General features: G+C 38.7%; 1 protein-coding gene across 1 annotated transcript; it reads left to right on the top strand.

The window, feature by feature from the left end:
- Nucleotides 1-1,167: 1,167 nt before the first annotated feature.
- On the top strand, nt 1,168-19,034 carry LOC307020632 (vesicle-associated membrane protein-associated protein A-like). Its single transcript, XM_079652140.1, has 6 exons — nt 1,168-1,364; nt 9,983-10,135; nt 12,076-12,179; nt 13,488-13,568; nt 16,918-17,097; nt 18,040-19,034. Exons 1-6 carry the CDS (start codon nt 1,196-1,198, stop codon nt 18,199-18,201), a joined length of 849 nt encoding a protein of 282 aa, XP_079508266.1. The 5' UTR covers nt 1,168-1,195; the 3' UTR covers nt 18,202-19,034.
- The last annotated feature ends 1,393 nt before the right edge of the window (nt 19,035-20,427 follow it).

Raw genomic sequence — 20,427 nt, 5'->3', positions numbered from 1 at the left:
CAGCGTCCAGTGTGTTTTTTGTGGATGAATTCCCCTAAGGGAGGGGGGGCCAGTCCATGTAAACATTTATAAATAAAGCACAAACTTTTAAAATACTTAAAATTGTCAAAGCTCAATAAATTGTGTTTTTCAAGGATGGTACAGTGGTGATATGAATAAAGCTTTCTGTCAAACACCTTGGTGGCTCTCTTGTACAGCTGTTCTATTGGTTTCAGGTTTGTGGCACAAGCAAACGACCAGTTTGTCAAACAGTATTCAATATGGGATAGTATCATACAGTGGAGGTATGACTTAGCAGCATTGACAGTTAAGAAGGGTCTAATTTGTTTAACATGTTGCAAGTTGAATTTAATAGTATTGGATATTTTCTTGATATGTTTCTTAAAAGTCAAGTTTGAGTCCAGTATGACTCCAAGATATCTGAAGTGGGAGACTAGTTCTATTTCTGCTCCGTTTAAAAACACGTTGGATCCTTCAATTTTGACTGGTCGTTTACTGAACATCATGCATACTGTTTTTCACATCTTTAATAATGACATTTAAAGGATATGTTTAACACTTTTCAAAACAAGACAACATGTTTACAGGGTTTAACCCAAATAAAAAAATTATATAATTATGAATTATTTAATAGAATTATATTTATATTTAAGCATTATTTTTAACTTGCACTATTCATCATCATGTTCAAACCTAAACCACAAACACAGACCATGTAACAGTCATTTAAATGCCAGGGGATCAAATAAGGATTCTCCTAATTCATTTAAGATATTTGTTCTTGTATCAAATAAGGATTCTCCTAATTCATTTAAGGTATTTTTTCTTGTAAGTGTTTCAGTTTATCATGTTTCAACTCAAGTCGTTAAAAAAAATGATGTCGTAATTTTCATATTTAATAAGAATTCAAGTGAGCTGAGATGAAAGACTTCTATTGTCAATTGTTGTGCAAATAATAAAGAAATGTCTACTTGCTACTGAAATTGAAAAAGAAAACAAGTACATAACACAGACCATGTAACATTCATTTAAATGCCAGGGGGTTAAATAAGGATTCTTCTAATCTATTTAAAGTATTTTTTTAGTGTTTCAGTGTAAACCGCAGTACGACTGTGTTTAGCCATAATCAGTTGCTGAGACACGTGGACGCGCAACAGGGTTGTGCACACGCACGTTCAAGTAGAGTTGGACCCACATGCTCGTCCGCAGAGCCCAGTCAGCATTTGACTCAGTAGTGGCAGCAGGGGATCTAGGATTTCCACTTGTCAGATATAACTCCCCGTTACCGAAATCCAGTGCAGCCAAAATGTCAAAGTTGGACCAGATCCTTGTCCTTGACCCTCCCGTCGACCTCAAATTCAAAGGTAGGTAAATCAACATTTATTGGCGTGGTGACGGAGAATTACCTGAGTTGAACGATTTCACACTCCCTCTAAGCAAATTTCGCTGCTAGTAAGCTAGCTAGCATTAACCGCCATTTTAAGTTAGCCGGGGAAAGAGACAGGCCGCTGTTTCCTCCTCGAGCTGTAGTGACGTGGAACGCCGGCGTGGCGAGCCTCTTGACCGGCTGCCATTAGTGACCTGCTGCCTGACAACACCTAGCAACGAGAGGTGGAAGAATGTGTGATAACTGCCTGGTGTTGTTAGCTAAAGTGAACACATAACGAAGTATCCTTAGTATAAACGTGAGCTACTAACGTTATGCTGTGGCTACAAGGTGTTAGCAACTGTTGTTTCTTTGGGGCTCAGCCTACCCTGAAATGCTTAGCACTCGGACGTAATGTTGAGTTAAATTCACTTTTTTAGAGATAATTGTAGTGTCCAACCCGACATTTGTCATGTTTAACGTGTGAAGGAACTGACCGGTGGAATGACAAACTTTGCTAACTGACGTTAATAACGAAAGCAACATTTAGTTAGCTCATTCAAGATTCAAAGGCTTTATTGTCATCAGTGTTGGCACATGTATTCACATTCTTTACTTGAGTTAGAGTACTAATACCACACTGAAAATACTACCTTTCAAGTAAAAGTATTGCAACGAGAATGGTACTTAAGTAAAAGTATAACAAGAGAAATGTACTTAAAAGTATTTGGAGTTAAAGTACTCCTTGCCGAATAAACAATATACATATTTTAAATGTGTTGAAGCTAAAGCAGCAAATCTTCACATTTAAGAAGCTAGAACTGTGAAACGTTTTTTAAGAAGCAAGAAAGCCTAGCATAACTGCTGCCACTTAATTTTCTGTTAACCCACTCATGGTGTTAGTTACTTGGATATAATGTTGAATGATTTAATGTTTTTTTAATTGTTGTGTATGAAAATCTGAACTTTTTAAAGGAAATGGTGAATACATCTGTAAAATAAATATAGGGTAGTAAAAAGTACAAAATTGGCTTCCAAAATCTTGTAAAATAGGAGCAAAAAGTACCATGAATGTGTACTAAAGTATAATACTTGAGTAGATGTACTTGGTTACTTTCCACCACTGATTGTCATATGAACAGTAGGTACAGTGTAGTAATGGCATTACATAGATTAAGACCCAGGCTCCTCCAACAATGCAGGAAGGAATAACATAATATAAATTGAAAAGTGCAAGAGAATGTATCAGGACTAATGTGAAAGTAAATGCAGGAGAAGTTAAATGTATAAATGTAAAATTGAATAAGCTAAACAATTGAATGTACAATTAAATACTGTACTGTGAAATAAAATACTGCTTATTGTAATAATAAATACAAATGTGAGATGCAAACAGATGATGGTATAAGGTTGTGTTATAGAGTTCAGGAGTTTTAAGTCTCATGGTTTGTGGGTTAAAACTGTCCCTCAGTCATTTCTTTTTTGGTTCTCCATGTACAGTCAGTCAAGTGTTCTGGTTAAATTGTGTTAACGGACAACCTTACAATAACAGTAAATCAAAGCAGTCCACACATTAGATCACCACTGATTGTTTGCCTGTCCATGATAACGTTCATTGATGTGTCAGTGAACTGTTGGTCATATAGCTTGACTTGCTTGCTAATGCAAAAGTTGATATCTAGCTAATGCTCTAGCTAGATATTTAGCTAGCTGCTCTACAAGCCAGTGGTGTAAAGTAACTCTATATTTACTCAAGTACTGTACTTCAATACCATTTTGAGATTCTTGTACCTGACTTTAATATTTCAATTTTTAGCTGCTTCGTACTTCTACCCCACTACAATTCAGAGGCAAATAATGTACTTTTACTCCTCTACATTTATTTAATACCTTTTAGTTAGTTTGGAGATTTGTAGAAAATAATGTGAAATATTAACAACCCTTTTTAATAAGACTTTATTTACACCTGGAGTAACATTCACAAGCTAATACAAAATAAAAACTAGCTGCACCTCTACCAGCTGTATGTAACTCTGAAATGGACCAATTTCCATAATGAGTACTCATACTTTTGGTACTTTAAGTATATTTTGATTCTAATAGTTGGGTACCTTTTACTTGAGTAACATTTTTTATTACATCTTTACTTGTAACAGAGTATTCCTATACTGTAGTACTTCTTCTTTTACTTGGGTACAAGATCTGAGTACTTCTCCCATCTCTTTTTACGGCAAACTTTGTTTATCATTTTGCAGCTGAGAAAAAGTAGAATAAAAGTCCTGAATTTAAAATCTTACTTAAGTAAAAGTATTGTCATCAAAACATACTTAAAGTACTGATGTGTGTGTATACATTTTGCATCATATAAATGACTTGATTATTATTACAGCTGGTTAAAGTGTTGCTACATTTAATTACTTTATGTACTAGTGGATATACTAACCTTAATATTTATATATCACAGTTTATTTATTAGTTTATGCATATTTTGTATTAGCTTATAATTTGAAAGTGATTAGTAACCAATTTAGTCGAATAAATGTTGTGAGTACAATATTGGCTTCCAAATCGTAGTAAGGTATAAACATAAGGTACCATCAAATACAAATACTCGAGTACTTGAGTCAATGTACTTCAATACATTACACCACTGTTTTGAGGACATTTCTCATGGCTTCAGAAACTCCCATAGCTTAAGTTTCAACTGTTGCTCTTGTTATAAGGTGACCATTACAAGTAATTGTGATAACAGCTAACAGTAACACTGTATTGTGCTGATGTAAGTGCAGTTTCAGGGTAGCTAGTCTGTCAAAACCACGGTGTTGTAAAAACATTCCTAGCAGTTGAAGGATTTATCGTGAACATTATTAATTTCAATCCAGAATTATTTAACTTTTAATTGCATTTGTCCCAGTTTTGAGTCTCTGCTGCAGACTTATTTTTTTTTCAATAAGGCACTGTTTTATTGTTGATGAATGCAGCACTGTCATTGAACCACAAATCTTTCAGCCCATTTTCTTGCTGACTCTAAATGCTGATTGTTAGTTAGGAATAGGTATACTGATTGTAGCCTGGACATGACAGGGCTGTAGGAAAGGTCACCAGTTCAAATGCCAGATAATACACAGCAAAATAGCTTCGGGTGAGGGGGGAAGTCACTGAGATGTTTTAGGGATGAGGTGTCCGATTTGAACTTTACACCTCTTAAGAACACAGACCAAGAAGAAGCAAGAAAGCCTTTTGTTGACCCAAAAACATGCAAACATTTTCTCTACTTTTCTTTAAATTGAACAACTTTATTTTCCAGTTAGAAAAGATTATAATTTCTGCTACTAGTAAGCCTGACCGCGTCATCGGGTATAGGGTTTGGGGTGATGAATGGAGCATGCCAGTCAATGAAATTTGAAAGGGACACAGCTTAAACAAAACTTGTGATAAATTGACTTTAAAACTAGCTAGTTGAAATGTTAAGAGTAGTGGTGACTTGAGCATCTGTTCAATCTAGAGTGCAACAGCTTAATAGTGCTTGATCAGACATCTTCAGTGAAATGTTGTCACGGATACATAACTAACTCAAAACTTAAACCCTTATACAAAAATGAATGTTTGTCCTTCAGCCAAACCCTAGGTTATTTTTAACATTTAGTGTGATGGCAGAGACGTGGCCTGTCATGATCTGATCATGTCATGGAATTCCTCCTTTTTATCGGATAAACAAAAAATGTTTCCCCTCAAATAGACTTTTTCTGATTTGTCACAAGGTTTACATTTTCTGTACATCGGGCAGGTTAAACTTTTACCCTCCGTTTACTCACTGGAATAGATGCAAGGTTGAGTTGCTAAATTATCATTCATTGATCATAATTTATTAGCTCATATTCTAAACCATTTTACTGAGAGAAAACTATTGTAATCTAAGAAATTAGAATGGAAATGATAATGATGTTATTAAATAAAAATGCAAAATGTTGCAAAACTGACTTGGAGCTACACCAGTGCTGCATCAGCTTAATTTATAAAGGTGTTCTGTAGTCAAGGTGGGTTACAGAGGAAAACGAAATGGTGCCTATTTAGTCTTTGAGAAGCAATATGAGTAGAAGAAAGATGACCACCTCTCCTTTACTGTCACTGAGGCCGATCTAAATTGGTCTGCTTGTATATCCGAGAGCTGCTCTGCTTTAGAGCCTCTGCTGGGAGTCCTCCAGCGAGCTAGAGGGGGCAGCCCTCCTTTCCTTAGCTGGTATTTTTAGATGAGGACAGGCCTGGGGGACCCTAATTCAGCTTACAGGCAACGAGATGAGAGAGACAGTGCTAACGCTGCTGGATCAAAGTTGGCTTCTCAGATTTAAGCAATGGATGCAGGTTATGTGGGTGTATATCTGATGTGCACAACTGCTTTACAGTCTTTTATCTGTTTTAGTAATACTCGCCACAGACTTTCTACACATTACTTCAGGCAACCTTTAATTCTTTCCTGCATAGTTTGGAGGGATGGATGACGAGCTGTAATTATCATACATGTACTTTTGCTCTGTAAGGCATGTTTTTTTTTTTTTACTTCCCTCCTTAGTCATTCAAAAAAACTCTGGGCTTAGATTTACACAATGGCACTTTGTCAACAATAAGGGTCAATTGACAGGTAACATGTAAAACATTGCATCTTGTGTATGGCAATCACACGTCAGCAAGTGTATATAAGCAGTACGTTAGTTTAAATAACCTGGTTAGGTCACAGCAGGAAGCTCCTCGTATCTTCTGCCATTCGTTCGATAAAAAAGACATACAGGAAAAAGTAAGCTGTTGGAAGCAGGGATTGTTCCTAGAAATATCAGATGTTGCAGAGAATGTTTTTCAGGTTTGTAGGAATGCCTTTGTGACGCACTCGTGTTCAAACAACGCCTTCAGTCATCACCAGAACTCTGCGTGTTAGCTTTAACTGGCTGGAGCCTCTCCTATCGGGTCATGCTTCACTTCTTATCTTTATAAACACTGGAGCTAAGGGAAGGTTGAACATAGGCTTTGTGAACTCAGCTATAACCAAGCTATGACATCTTTTGAAATGTTTTTATGGTTTAAAACAAAGCAGAAGATTCTGAACTCACCATCATATTTTGAATGGATTGATTCTGAAGAAACTATGTATGAGGGAGTGCATCTTTCATAATTTATTTTGATTGTTATTCTTAGGGTCATGATTTCATTCAATATCAATCCGATGCTAATATCAGGAGAAATGAAAGCTGAGTAAATTGTTCATGTAAACACACAAAGGCAAAAGATACAATTATTCATGCGCATAAATAAACTGTTTGATCATGTATTAATTCCCACTTATTTCAAGACTAACAGGTTCATGTTCTGTCGCCGGCTAGCTGCAGTTTTATTTTTTACGTGGGGGAGCTCAGATTCTGGTTACTGAGAGAACTTTATGCATCACTTCTTTGAGCGATGTGTTAGCTGACCTTCGTTAGCCCAACAACCAGTGATTGCCTGTCTGTGTCATGCAAAACACTTTTCTCAATAAAAAAAAACCTGCATTTGTTTTATCTGAACCAAACCAGTTCTTGCTCCAAAATCAGTTTTGGTTTTTGATGACCTGACAACTGCAGTGTTTTCCTTTTTTTTTTTAAATTGTTCCACTGTGAGTGAAGTTCTATGAAACCAACGTTTATATTAGAAATTGTGACATCAACATAAAGACTTGACAGGTGAATTTCAAATGATGTAGAAGGCAAAACCGTTTGACGTCACCCGAAGACATTATGTAACCATGCATCATGGGATATTTTTCTTTCCAGACTTCAACGCTAATTCCGCTACTGATCGAGTTTTATTCATCTTGACATCAAAAGCTTCACTATATGGCTCATCAAAGCTGGATGGTGCTGACCGTGGTTACGGTCTTAATTTGAAGCGAGTTCTGTCACAAGATGTAGAGCTAATCAATGATCTCCTGATGTACAACCTGTGCAGGACATGATCATAATAGTTGTTTGAGTCTCATGATCTTCCTGATTGGCTCATGCTAAGCTTTGCATGTGTAGGCAGTGTTTCTGCCAGACTAGGGCTGAGAGGGCGTCCACCCCGAGAGCGGGGGTGGGGGTGTGGTGTTTTGAATTTTGGGTTGAGCCGTCCCTTTATAGATACTGTATTTTTACGTTAGTGAGCCGGATCATTTGGCTCAGCTCTCTTAAAGCGACGGCTGTTTCAGCTCCCAAGCGGCTCTTCATTTTACCACAGTTTACCACGGAGCCTCAGTTTCGCCGCTACAAGGCTCTGGTGCTCGCAGCTTACGCGCGCTCCACTAAAACCCCCCCCGCTCATCGCGTCCAAATCGCGCACGTTCCGTGTTGTCCTGTAGCAGGCACCTTCGATGTCGGAGAAACAATCTTCAATACTCTGAAAAGAATCCCACCAGACTCCTTTGCCCCTCCAACAGCGGGATGTCCTTGTCCTTTTTCCTTTTCAAGTGATAAAAACTCTCCATCTTCTCTCAAATTATTAATATTTTTGGACGCCCTCGGATCGAGTTCAGGGCGTCCCGAGCCTAATAAGGGCGTCAAATGACGGCAAGACGCCCCCCTGGCGGAAACGCTGTCTGTAGGTAATACAATAATCAGGCACGAAAGTTCAGTGGTTTGATAATAATATTAGGTTTTTTACAATTGTAACAATGCATTTCCTTAAACGAGCTGCTCTCAAAAATGTCTTTCAAATGAGTTGTAAGTAGCTGGAAAGTCTTCAGTAATACTCCAACCAAGTAATACATGAGTATTATCATGAACTTTATAGACTAAAGGATATTGCAAGTCTTTGATGTTCAAAGAAGTAACACTGGTATTTTATCCATTTTTAGTTTTTCCTGGTGTTTCTTCATTCATAGCCTGTTTTAGTGTATTAACAGTAGAACCATCCAGCTTTAAACCAAGAAAATGAGTATTCAATTAATCCTCTTACTTAATCATTCAGGCCTTTATTGAGTTGCTGCCTGACTGTATTTTTCAGTTAATCTTTTTTAAGTACTTTTTTAACCTTGGCAAAAACATTGCAGGCCTTATGTGTGTTTAATGGATAAGGTTTAACTTATACATATTGAATTTACTCAGGAAGGTGGTGTTGATTGAATTTGAACATGCAGTTCCAATGTTAACATGCAACGTATTTCCCCTTTGTTTTTTTGCATTCAAAATTGACTAAAAAAATGTGGATCCATTGCAATAGGGATACAACAAGTTGGATTTTGCAGGGGTTTTCCAAATGATTGTTGCTAACTACCAATACAAAGTGTGCGGCTTCAAAAACTTGGTAGGCGGGCGTTGTCACATATGAGAGTAGCTGCTCCATCTTACAGTTGTGATGTGTTCCCTCACGAGTAGGCCTGTCACAATAATACATTTTGTTGGACGATACATTTTCCCGGAAATTAATGCGATAAACGATGATATTGTCGGCACCGTTGTCAGACCATTTTAGATCACTGACATAATGATAATATGTAATAATAAATGAAGTACATCCTTTCAAACAGAACTTTTTTATTGAACATTCAACATGGCAAATGAAATATTCAAATATATAAATTATACATAATAAATAAAACAAATACATTAAATTATAAAACATTTATTAAATCACACACAACCAAAACAATAAATTAAATAGACTCTGGCTGGAAAACAGATCTCTCTCTCTCTCTCTCTCTCTCTCTCTCTCTCTCTCTCTCTCTCTCTCTCTCTCTCTCTCTCTCTCTCTCTCTCTCTCTCTCTCTCTCTCTCTCTCTCTCTCTCTCTCTCTCTCTCTCTCTCTCACAAATACATTTATTTATATATAAATAAATATGAGCACACAATGTCTCACAAGCACACAAAAAACTCCTTTTTAAAACAACAGTCAAGTGTACAGTCCACTGTCCATACAAAGACCCAGATGCCTCAACAGGCCATATCCAAATCTGTATTTCAAAGTTTTCGAGCAAGGAACACCAACAACATGTTTGAATTGTCGGGCAAATGCTTCTTTGATTGTAAACTGTCGGGAGGGTGGGGCTCCAGCTGCCGTGTTTGCTCCCAGCTGGGAAAACGGAATGGGGTGGTTGTGTTTCAGGTGCAGTTTAAGGTTGGTCGTATTGCTAGCTTTTCTTGCTACCTTTTTTAAACAAAAGCGACATACCGGCTCATTCAAGTCCGTAGGTTCGCCTCGTTGATTTGGCTTAAATCCAAAATATTCCCACATCCGAGATGGAGTTAGGTTTAGCAACCAATTGCATTTAACTTCAAATTCCCATCGAGTAAGTCACACGTTGTCTCCTGCTTGTCTCTATATTATTCATTTGGCTGCTACACTGCTGCACGCGGAGTGTCCTGACCTGGCTGTGTGTGTGAGCCCCGCCCCTCACCGGCAGTCACAGCCCACCTGGCTAAAATGCTGGTAACACCCTTATGTAAACAAACACGCATGTAAACGGCAATTTATCGATGTCCGAAAAGTTATCGAGTTCATTTTTATTTATCGTACGATAAGTCAATTAATTGCTTATCGCGACAGGCCTACTCAGGAGAGAGTACTGCAAATACAGAAATAGTAATGCACTTGTGTTTGTCTTTCTTTTCCCACCAGGTCCTTTTACAGATGTAGTCACCACCAACCTCAAACTGAAGAACCCCTCTGACAGAAAAGTCTGTTTCAAAGTGAAGACGACTGCGCCGCGCAGATACTGTGTACGGCCAAACAGTGGTGTCATTGATCCTGGAGCAACTGTCATTATCTCTGGTAAGTTTTTCAGATGTTTGTATTTATTACCTGCCTTTTTTCTGTAACTTTAGGGAGATGGTGGGGAAACCTTTGAGGGAAACTCTCACGAACATTTATCAAAATGGGCCAAAGTTTAAGAAGGTCAGACGCTCAGTGGAAGCAGTTTTTAGCCAGTCGAATCCACAGTCCATCATTGGACTCTCCAATTACCAAATTCGACAACTTTCCGTTTTCTTTCATAAAAATGCAGAATCATTTCAAAGTATTTTACATACAATATCGTATTAATATATGAAACTAAGGGTACTGAAACATAAGCTGACTTATTCATCACAACAAATTAGAAATGTAAGATTGGAGAATAGTTGTCTACCTTTTAATGATGCCTTAATACAGTGAAGACGGTAAGGTGAGCAAAGTTGAAGTGGAACAGTCTTTAAGGAAACACGATTTAAAACCTCCGCACCTGTGGGCAAAGGTAGGTTTTCATTCAGCTCTTTAGGGTCAAATTGGCCTCAAGCTACTCTGTTTATTGCTTTATCGACTCGTATTAAGGGCAGTTTCCTTGGCCAAATTGGTGAAATGTAAAGTTTCCTTCAGTAACTGCTAGGGATGCTCCGATCGATCAGTCGGTGCTCTCTATAAAGGCCGACCAGGAGAGCCGATCACATGCTGTGAAATACATGACACTTTTCTCTGTGCGCGGCAAAACAAGCTCACCGGTCTGGCAGTATTTTAAGGTGTCCAAAAAAGACAGTGAAATAGCGGTATGCAACGTGTGTGAAGCAGAAATCCTGCAGCTCTGCCCGCTGTGATGGACCGGTGAGCGGAGCAACACACACACTAAGAGTTAGACCAAACACACTTAGCTATTTGATCTACCTCTGGAACTAGCTAAACTAGTTATACATATGTTTATTCTTCACTGTCGGGTCACTCATTACTGGATCAGTGAGCTGCATGAGATACTGACAGGCTGCCATGAGAGAGAGGAAAAGAGGGCGCTTCCGCTCATTTCTCCCGTGTTATTATCCAAAGTTAATGTAAACTTGAATAATGTACTTAATTTGAATCTAATAATGAAGTTGTTGGTGGAAGCGCATCATGTATTCATCGAACTTTTCGATCCGTTACGATTATAAACTGAAGGAATATAAAAATGAGCCCCATTAACTGAGTTTTAAACATCACTTTAAATGGAAGATCCCCATAGCCCCCACCCACCCCACCCGATCGGATCGGTATCGGCCCCAAAATTCCCGATCGGAGCATCCCTAGTAACTGCTTAAATAGCTGTAATGCGCTTTAATGATAACATTGAAATGTCCAAGGGTAACCTCTTACACTACATCCTGATCCACTTGTCTTCTGTCCTAGGGTTTTCACAATATCAAAAATATGACTGTGAAGCATTACCCGCCTAAAGTTAATTCTAAACTAAAAAAGTGCCATATTTTGTCTGGGAGTCAGATTTTTCTAAATAAAACACTTTCATTCTTTAAGTACCAAAACTAATAAAATGGGGGTATTGTCCCGGTATCCCAGAACCTGATTAGTATCGGTATTCTGTGCAACACTTCTCTGCTCGGCATGTTCCAAACATTTGTATTATATCCAGAATGATGACATAATACCCTGGTCATGTGTGAAGTGATTAAGGCAGCTACTTAGTAAACACATTGTACTTTGTAAATGACATTGTTAACGTTTGTCAGGGGATAATAATATGATCCAGTTAAAGAAAAACACATGGTGGTGATTTTAACTTTTATTTATCAGGATTATTTATTAGATAGCCTTCGATCTTCGATGTGGGAGGGATGTACCGTTTGAGATTACCATAGACAATTGTTATTTCCTGTCCTGATGAATTATGCTAAATATTTAATTTACAACTTCTTCTACGCAGGGATGCCTTTACCTAAATGTTTTAACTGTGATCATTGTTTCTTTTACAGTTATGCTACAGCCCTTTGACTATGACCCCAATGAGAAAAGTAAACACAAATTCATGGTGCAGACCATTTTTGCCCCATCAACTGCTTCTGACATGGATTCATTGGTAAGTGTTTTTATTTACTTTAAGACTTTTCTTTTAAGTTGTTGTTTAAAATCAATATAGCACAACATCGACTTATCTTGCAACAGTTGTGTCACTAACCTTCTTATTGTTTGAAAAGTCTCACACCTTCTTAAGCTTTGAGATGATTCAAAAGCTAGAAATATCTCTGTGGGTTCCTAAGGTGTACATCTCGGCTCCCAAAAAATAAGGAACCAAACCAGTCGCATTAAAAACAATTATTCAAACAAAAGCTTGAGCAACTTTGATTTGATAGATTATTATCAAATGGGTCAATAAATGTCTTCCTGGATTAAAAAAAAAAAAAAATCAAAAATACAGTATGTGTTATATTCTGCAGTTTACAGTAAACTCAAAATAAGTCTTCAAATGATAATAAAACAGACTAATGGTAACATAACTCCATTGTTTACACTGAAAACCCAATTTCAATTGTTTATTGAACCATTTAAATTATTTCATACAGTTACAACTTGGTTGTTATTAAATAAAATAATCTGTAAAATACACTATTTTGTATTTAAGTCTCGATCTCTCCCATTGTAACCGTAGCACTGAAACCTGCCAAAAGGACATCTATCATACTTTGGTCAGTAAATACAATGTGAAACCCTAACTTCCACTCAACATGTCACTTTAAATATTCTACAGGACTCTCAAAAAACAGGTTATTAGTCTTTTTTGACACCACTACTAATTATGCCTAAATCAGTTTATATATAAATAAATAAGAAATCTGAATGTTGTCCTCATTTATGACAGGATAATTGGCATTCTAGTGAGTTGCCATGCAAAGCTCTGTGCTCTTAGATAAGGCTGCTAAGGTAAAATAACAAAGAAGCAGTGATGCATTCTGGGTTGTCCACCAGAGGACAGCACAGGCTTAGTCAGGCACTGAAACATTCACATGAAGTCACGTTCATGAACTGGCTTGTCTTGGATGAGGAGCACAACCAGGAAGGAACAACGTTAGGACTGCTCCTCAAAAGTCAACTGGAATCTGGAGTCTTCTTCAGGAACATTAGTTTCACTGATCTGTGTTCTATATTGTGACACAAAAAGACATCTTACCATAAAGCAACCCTGGGCTTTACGAGCATGTTTAATACCAAGCACCTTTGTTATTCAGTTTATAAAACAACGCACGTCTCAGATGTCAGGAGCAGACCTAAAACCAATGAAAATATGTAAACTTGTTTTTTAGTTTTAGAACAAAAAAACGTGTGTGTGATATCCAGCTGCTAGCAGTTTGAGTTGATGAATAACATGCTCATTTTTCATCTCCACCAGTGGAAAGAGGCAAAACCAGATGATCTCATGGATTCCAAGCTGAGATGTGTCTTCGAGCTGCCTTCTGAAAACGATAAAGTGGTAAGAGCTGCTGCCGCACATTAAAAACGGCTTACTTTCACATAATCAGAATCTGAAGTGTGATTTAGTCGCTGAAGGACTCATTTTGAATACTCAACTTTGAACATTTGCAGAAAACCAAAGAATTCAATAAAGGGAAAAACGTTGGAGGGGAAATCCACAGCTATAATATCAATGAAGTAGAGGGTGCCGTTCTGATGAGAAACCCGGCCTATGTTTAATTGTTTAAAGAAAATACAAAACCGTAGCTTCTGGTTTTCTTTCCCTCTAATGGAAGTGTTTCTGGTTTACTCTTGACTCCAGGTCCCTCTGTCAGAGTTTAACAAATGTGCCTTCTGCACTGCATTTAGCATTTTAGCAGATAATGTCACTTGCTGCCTAAATCAAGCGCTCCAGTGTGAATACTAAGTGCAGCTGCATAGAAAGCTTTCTATTTTTGCATCAAGCCCTAGTTCAGAGTCAAATAAGTCGTGTGTTCACAATAAAATCGATGGTTTAGACTATTATCGAGAGACATGGTGAACCCTTGCGTCTTAAATGTAATTAAAAAAAAATGTTTGCATTTAAATTCAACGTGTTTCTTATGATTTGCCAATCCCTAAGTCAAACATGACACACACCAACTTAACCTTTATCTGAGTGTTTGCAAAAAAGCTATATACATTTTATCAGATGCCGTTAAAGGTGGATTGCATAAATGTTTTCTTAGTTAACAGGCTACACTGTGAATTCTAGGAGCCTGTAATAATGAGCTCTGTGTTTTCAGGATTTATATAAGCAGTGCCGCCGAACAGCTCAGCAGGTCCTCACAGTTGAGGTGAAAATTCAACCAGAGCAAGCCAGATTTAGCTTACGTTAAGAGGCTCTACAAGTGAGGATATATGGACTGCTGAGGCAACACGGTATCTGCTCTCTGCTGTGGCACGTGGAGCTCCTAGATGATGGGCAAACTGTTAAAGAGCAACTTGCAGGTTTTTTTTTTTTACTCCATTTATGCTTAACCTTGCCTGAAAATTACAATTTAAAAAGTTAATGCAGGATTTGATATGTTTTACGAGACATAAGGGCAGGAATTCAGAGGGAAAGGAGCCGTTTTGAGCTCTGCTACTAAAAACTGCTTTTTTTAACGTCATACGTCAAACGCGTCATATTACGTCACATGGGGGAGCAACTTTCTCGGACTCGTTCTCTGCCCAATCCGCGGTAGTAGTTTGTAGTTGGTTTGAGCGGTTGTGTTTTAGTGAGCTGGTATTTTTTCGGTAGTTTTACATTGCATTTCACCATTTGTAATCATGGTGAGCTGGAGTTTGTGCAGGTTGCACAAACTCCAGCCTGTCAGGACATCGAGTCCACAGTTTCCCTCACGGAAAGGACCGGAGCTAGCGTTCGTTCCTGGGTGCGTTGTGCATCCACCTCCCTGCAGCACATACTCTCCACAGCTTTATCAGGAAACCGTATTACATCTCTCTCTCCCCTCCGGTACACGGCACCGTAAGACCTAGTGTGGAGTTTCATTAGGTAACGCTGTGGTGGCTGTACTGCTCCAGCTGTCTCCTTTTTGTTTGTTTGTTTCCCCCTGTCTGTGTTGTTTGTGTGGGCGTGGTGGCTGTCACTCCCGGCTCCCGGCTCAACCTCCACTCACCTGCTGCAATCAGCTGTGCACCCTCCCTGACTACAAACCTGCTTTCCATCAAGCCATTTACAACTGCATATCAACGGAGGCTCCACAACCTTTCTCCTCCAGATCGTCAAGTATCAGCCGTATCTCGCGTCTCCCCTCCGGTACACAGCACCGTAGTGTGGAGTTGCATTAGGTAACGCGAGATACGGCTGATACTTGCCATTAGCTTCTGTTATGGATCAGTATCAACAGTCCTGCCAGTAACGTTACTATATTATCAATACTACTTTAGTTATAGCCTGATATATGATAGCTAACTTCACAATGTTGTGATGTGACGTTAGCTAACATTAACTGTCTGTAGCTAACGCTGGTCACTCACCAAGACAGCTGGCCTGTTCTCCAGCGCTTCTCCTCACACCACAGCTCCATTTCTAATCCTTGGCTGCTCCTGGTCTCTTGGACGCATAGCAGGCTCATAATTATAATCATATGCATTCGAATATATATTTTCAACCTCTTCTGTGTCAAAACTAGCATTGTGATCCATGTTTATTCATACGTTAGACCGGCCGCTCTCCCCCATGTTACGTCACACGCGGGAGGTCACGTGCGGAGGCTTTTTTATGCGGAAGTAAAAATGTCTTACCAAAAAAGCCGCCAGATGTCACTCTAGTGTATATTTCTGTATATATCTTTGAAAATCTAGTGTATTGATCATTTTCCTACACATGTATTCACAGGTGTGTCTAACCTGCAAGTTGCTCTTTAAGTATGTAGCTTTGTAGGATGTAGAGCAAGAGTTAATGTTATAATGTTGACATTTCGGAGCAACATTTCTTTCGTATTGAAGAATGAGTTGGCTATCAAACAAAAATAAAATGTTTCTTTTAGTATCAGATATTCTGAAGAACAGAGAGTACTGGTTGACCGAGTTTTAAAGATGGACCTGTGAGGCGAAAGGATTAATCCCACGCTCTGTTAATCACTAATTATACCAGATGAAGCCTGAGGGAAATATAAAGCGACCGCAAGTTATTATCCGTGTTCAGGGAATTAGTTTTTAGGTTTAAACAACCTCCAACAACTTGCCAGAATGTAAGTATTGTTGATTTTACACAGTTAGTGAAGGAGGTGTGAAGTGATGTGTTAGGACAATAAGCTTAGTGGATTTTTGGGATGCTTGAATATACTTTGGAGCTGCCTACATTAATAAAACACATGTTCCCACTTGTTAACCCCAGTCTCAGGCCCACGCCCACTCTCTGTGTGACAGAAGAGGACAGTCATTTAAGATTGGGCATCCATGTGTTTGTTGTTGCTCTTTATTGATATCATGTGGTAGAAAAATGAGCTGGGCCTTGATGTTTCTCCACATAAATGCTTTCCTTGGTTTGCGGTACAAGGCATAATAACATCATATCCTGTCTGTGTAGTGATTGTCAACCCTCATCTACAATACAGTTGTTGTATTTTCACTACAAAGCGCTCCCCATGCCGTCATGTTGTCCGTCCCATGGAACAAAGCCACATCAAACCCGACCTCTGGAGCGATGCATTTCCTCGCTGGTCTCTTTGATCTGTGAGCTTCTGGGCCTCAGACATGCTGCCTTTCTCTGGCTCGGCCTCCCGTCTCGAGGCTAACCTCCCTACTTAGCTTCGGGCATGCTGGATTTCACTTCAGTGGTTCTCTCTCTCTCTCTCTCTCCCTCTCTACTCGTTGGGCAGAATGACGTGGAGGCGACCAAAGCAGCCCCGGTGATGAACTCTGCGAAGTCCGACTCCTCAGCATCCTCGGTGCCTCTCACTGCCTCCCTGGACGACCCGGAGATGAAGAAAGTGATGGAGAAGTGCAAGAGGCTGCAGAATGAGATGAACAAGATGGCCGACGAGAACCGGCAATTAAAGGTTCGATGTGTAGATGTATTATATTCAAGATGAAACTTTGTCGCAGACATTTTGACTTTCCAAAGTAAGACAAACACAGGTTGTCACTAATGACATCACCGAAGCTTCTGCTCTAAGAAAGTGTCCCAGTGAGGGAGACGGTAAGCCAACATGTACGATACCAGGAACCTGAAATCAAATGAGCTAAATTGAATTTTTCTAATTTCCTAATTTACATCTGAGCCTCTTTTACTGTAACAAGAAACCCTTCAGTGTCAAGTTACCCACCAACATCAAAAATGATATACACAACTGTTTTTCTGCATCGATGTTTCAACAAAGTGAAAACATGTCATTTCTTTAACTGCTCTGCTCTCATCTGCTAGTGTTCAGTTAAACAATCTTTGTTTTCTATGTGGAACAAATCTGCTCAAATCATCAGTGTTTGGTCAAGTAACCAAATTGTCAAATCATATTTAAGTTTCTTTTGTGAGTTGATATACATTTCATTGATTTTTTTTTTTTTAATGGACATATATCATCTACTATAAAAAAAAAACCAGACCCCTGAATTTAGTCGGCTGAAAATCATATTGTGGCAGACTGTGATGTAACACATCTCGTATACTTCACCAAGATTTAATATTGTGTCGTCATAAAACCTGTAACTTCCACCTCTGGTATTGAACATGACTCGGAGACAGCTTCATCCCACAGGCCATAAGACTGTTAAACACCTGCACTTTTGAAAGAACATCCATAACATTCATCCGTTTGCATCTCATATATATCAATATTCCAATTACTGTATATAGACTATTCTGCACAGTTTCTATTAGATTCCATTTGATTGTATTTACTTGTACTAGTTTATCATTGTCATAACTACACTGTAGCTATGCACACATGACAATAGAAGCCTTGAATCGTGACGTCTGACCGTGTTCTGCTCCTCTGTTACAGGACGAAGGTGTTAGAATGAGAAAGGTACCTCGCTCAGACCACATGACATCAAACTCAACTAGCCTCCTCGGCCGAGAAGCCAGCACCGCCTCCCTGCCCTCCCTCCTCGTCGTCATAGCAGCCATCTTCATCGGTTTCTTCCTAGGGAAGTTCATCTTGTAGACTGGGAGATGCATGCCAGCCGGATCCCCCCCCCCCCCCACCCCCCCCCTGCCCCGGCTCCGGAAATAAAACAGGCCTGGAAAAACCGAGAAGTCTTTGTGTTGACTTTGCCATATCATTGGTAGTGTGGCCTACAGTGAACACATCTGTACAGCATCATTCGAAGGCGTCGCCCTTTTACAATCTCACACGATTAGTGCACACACAGTTGAGAATTGAAAGGCGACAAAAAAAGTGATTGCTCCCTTTTTTTAGTTTTCTGTATTTTGACGGCTGGATTATACAGGTAATGTGGCGGGACAATGAAAGTCGTATTCTATCAACATGGAAGAAGCACCTAGAGTGAACCATGGGCAAGAGGCAGTCGAAACGATTACATTTATTTCTCTCTCTCTCTCTTATTTTTCTCTATCTCTCTTTCTCTCTCTGTTGTTTTTAATAGGAATTGAATGGAATGTTAGGTGTCTTGTAAATGTTTTAAAATCCTTTTAAACAAAAAAAGGAAAGAACTTCCATCAAAAAGACCTTGCTACCTGTCGCTGGATCGCCTCTGAAGTAAATTTGTTCGGTTTGTAATTTCTACTTCTCGTCTTGAAATGTTCTGATCCAGCTGGGGATGATATAGTTGCCTCCTCCTTCTTGTACATTTCTGTCCTTTTTGATTCTCCTCACAACACCAATGCAGACTTTATTATATTATTATTATTATTATTATTGTTATACAAATCATATATTCCTTCTGAGGCAAATATTGAGTGAAATAAGGTTTCCATTCTTAAAATCCTGTCCCATGGTATTAAGCATTGAAGAAATAAAAATGTGGTTTCAACAGCCGTCTTTTCCCGTGTCTCCGCTTCAATGATCACAAATAGAAATGTTTATTTGTGCCACAGTGGGGAAGGGGACAGCGCAGATTAATGGCTAAAATAAGTGTTTGTTAATATTGGATGCCATAAAATGAGCGTTGGTGTGCCAGATTTTTCCGTCAGTGTTGCTGCCAACCTTTTTAATAGGATACATTTTTCTTAGTTCAAGGACAAAGTATGGTTTGATGGAACATGTGCCTTCATGACATTTCAGCTAATATTATTTGGCTTTCAGTTATCAGTTGCCAAGGGTCTCATAAATTGGAAATGCTTCATCAGCCTGGGGCAATTTTAGGAGCTTCAAATGAAGAAATCTCCGTCTAACTTTGTTAACCGACTGGTCTAATCAAGGTAAAAGTTTAGATGTCTTTCTGTGCTTCTAAATTAACTTTAGAAGGGCGTATTCTCTTACATGTAATTGGCATCATCTTGCAAAAAATAGAGGCTGTTGCTCTGATTTTGAGGTTATTCTTTCAAGGTAATTGGCTCCATTTTTAGTATATTGGATCACTTTGTATGGAAACATCTGCAGTTTCTTTTTGGCCCCAAACCGAGCTCATTTCAGCACGAAGGCAAAAACACTTACCTTTTTTTTTACAGGATGCTTTTTTTCCCCAAAAGTGAAACCTGCAATCATTTTATTAAAGTGTAAAATGGCGTGATTCATACTGACTCTGAGAGGACAGGGTAGCGTGGGAACGGACCGCTGGATGTTCTTTGTTGGTTGCAGGAGAGAGGGCGAAGAACCAGTTCATACTTTACTGCAACTATGTACAGTTAGTGACGAGCGGAAGGATTGTGTCACCTGACGCCCTTAAATAATATCTGTTTGCAAATCGATAGTTGTTCCCATTCACCACTTGAAAGGCAATGAGAAGAAGAGCAGGAAGGTAAGGCAGCTGCCAACACGTGCGTCGATCATAGTATTTCTGGGATCTATCCAACAAATCCATCTCAATCAGAATTAGTTGGAGATTAAGGATTTCTTTCATGGCAAGTTATGCACTGACTTTTTATGACGTACTGCACTATGACCTTTTTAATCACGTACAATACTTTACTTGTTAATTACAACTTTCTCATGACGTACTTCATTACTTTTGTGACATACTATGGCCTTTTTTTTTACGAAATAATATACTATCTGCTCTTGTCACATGCTATAATATGACCTTTCTTATGACATACTATACTAAGACTTTTTTATATAACATACCTTTCTGACTGTCATGACATAGCCTACATAATTACTGTTTTATGACATACTATCAGATAACTTTTGTGACACTAGAATGTGACGTATACAATCGTTGCAATAATAACATTCTTGATAAACTATTTTAGAGGTAGGTATACTGAA

Source organism: Notothenia rossii (genome assembly GCF_949606895.1).
Source record: "Notothenia rossii genome assembly, chromosome: 9".
In the NCBI taxonomy this organism is placed as follows: domain Eukaryota; kingdom Metazoa; phylum Chordata; class Actinopteri; order Perciformes; family Nototheniidae; genus Notothenia; species Notothenia rossii.
The sequence above is the reverse complement of the archived record's forward strand: the minus strand, read 5'-3'. Positions and strand labels throughout refer to the sequence as shown.

Bases quoted from the DNA above. Each gene is read 5' to 3' on its own strand.
- LOC307020632 (XM_079652140.1), top strand. From the start codon at position 1,196: ATGCTCGTCCGCAGAGCCCAGTCAGCATTTGACTCAGTAGTGGCAGCA. The intron at 10,136-12,075 runs GTAAGTTTTTCA...TTTCTTTTACAG, and splicing joins AGCAACTGTCATTATCTCTG to TTATGCTACAGCCCTTTGAC. The intron at 13,569-16,917 runs GTAAGAGCTGCT...CTCGTTGGGCAG, and splicing joins CTTCTGAAAACGATAAAGTG to AATGACGTGGAGGCGACCAA.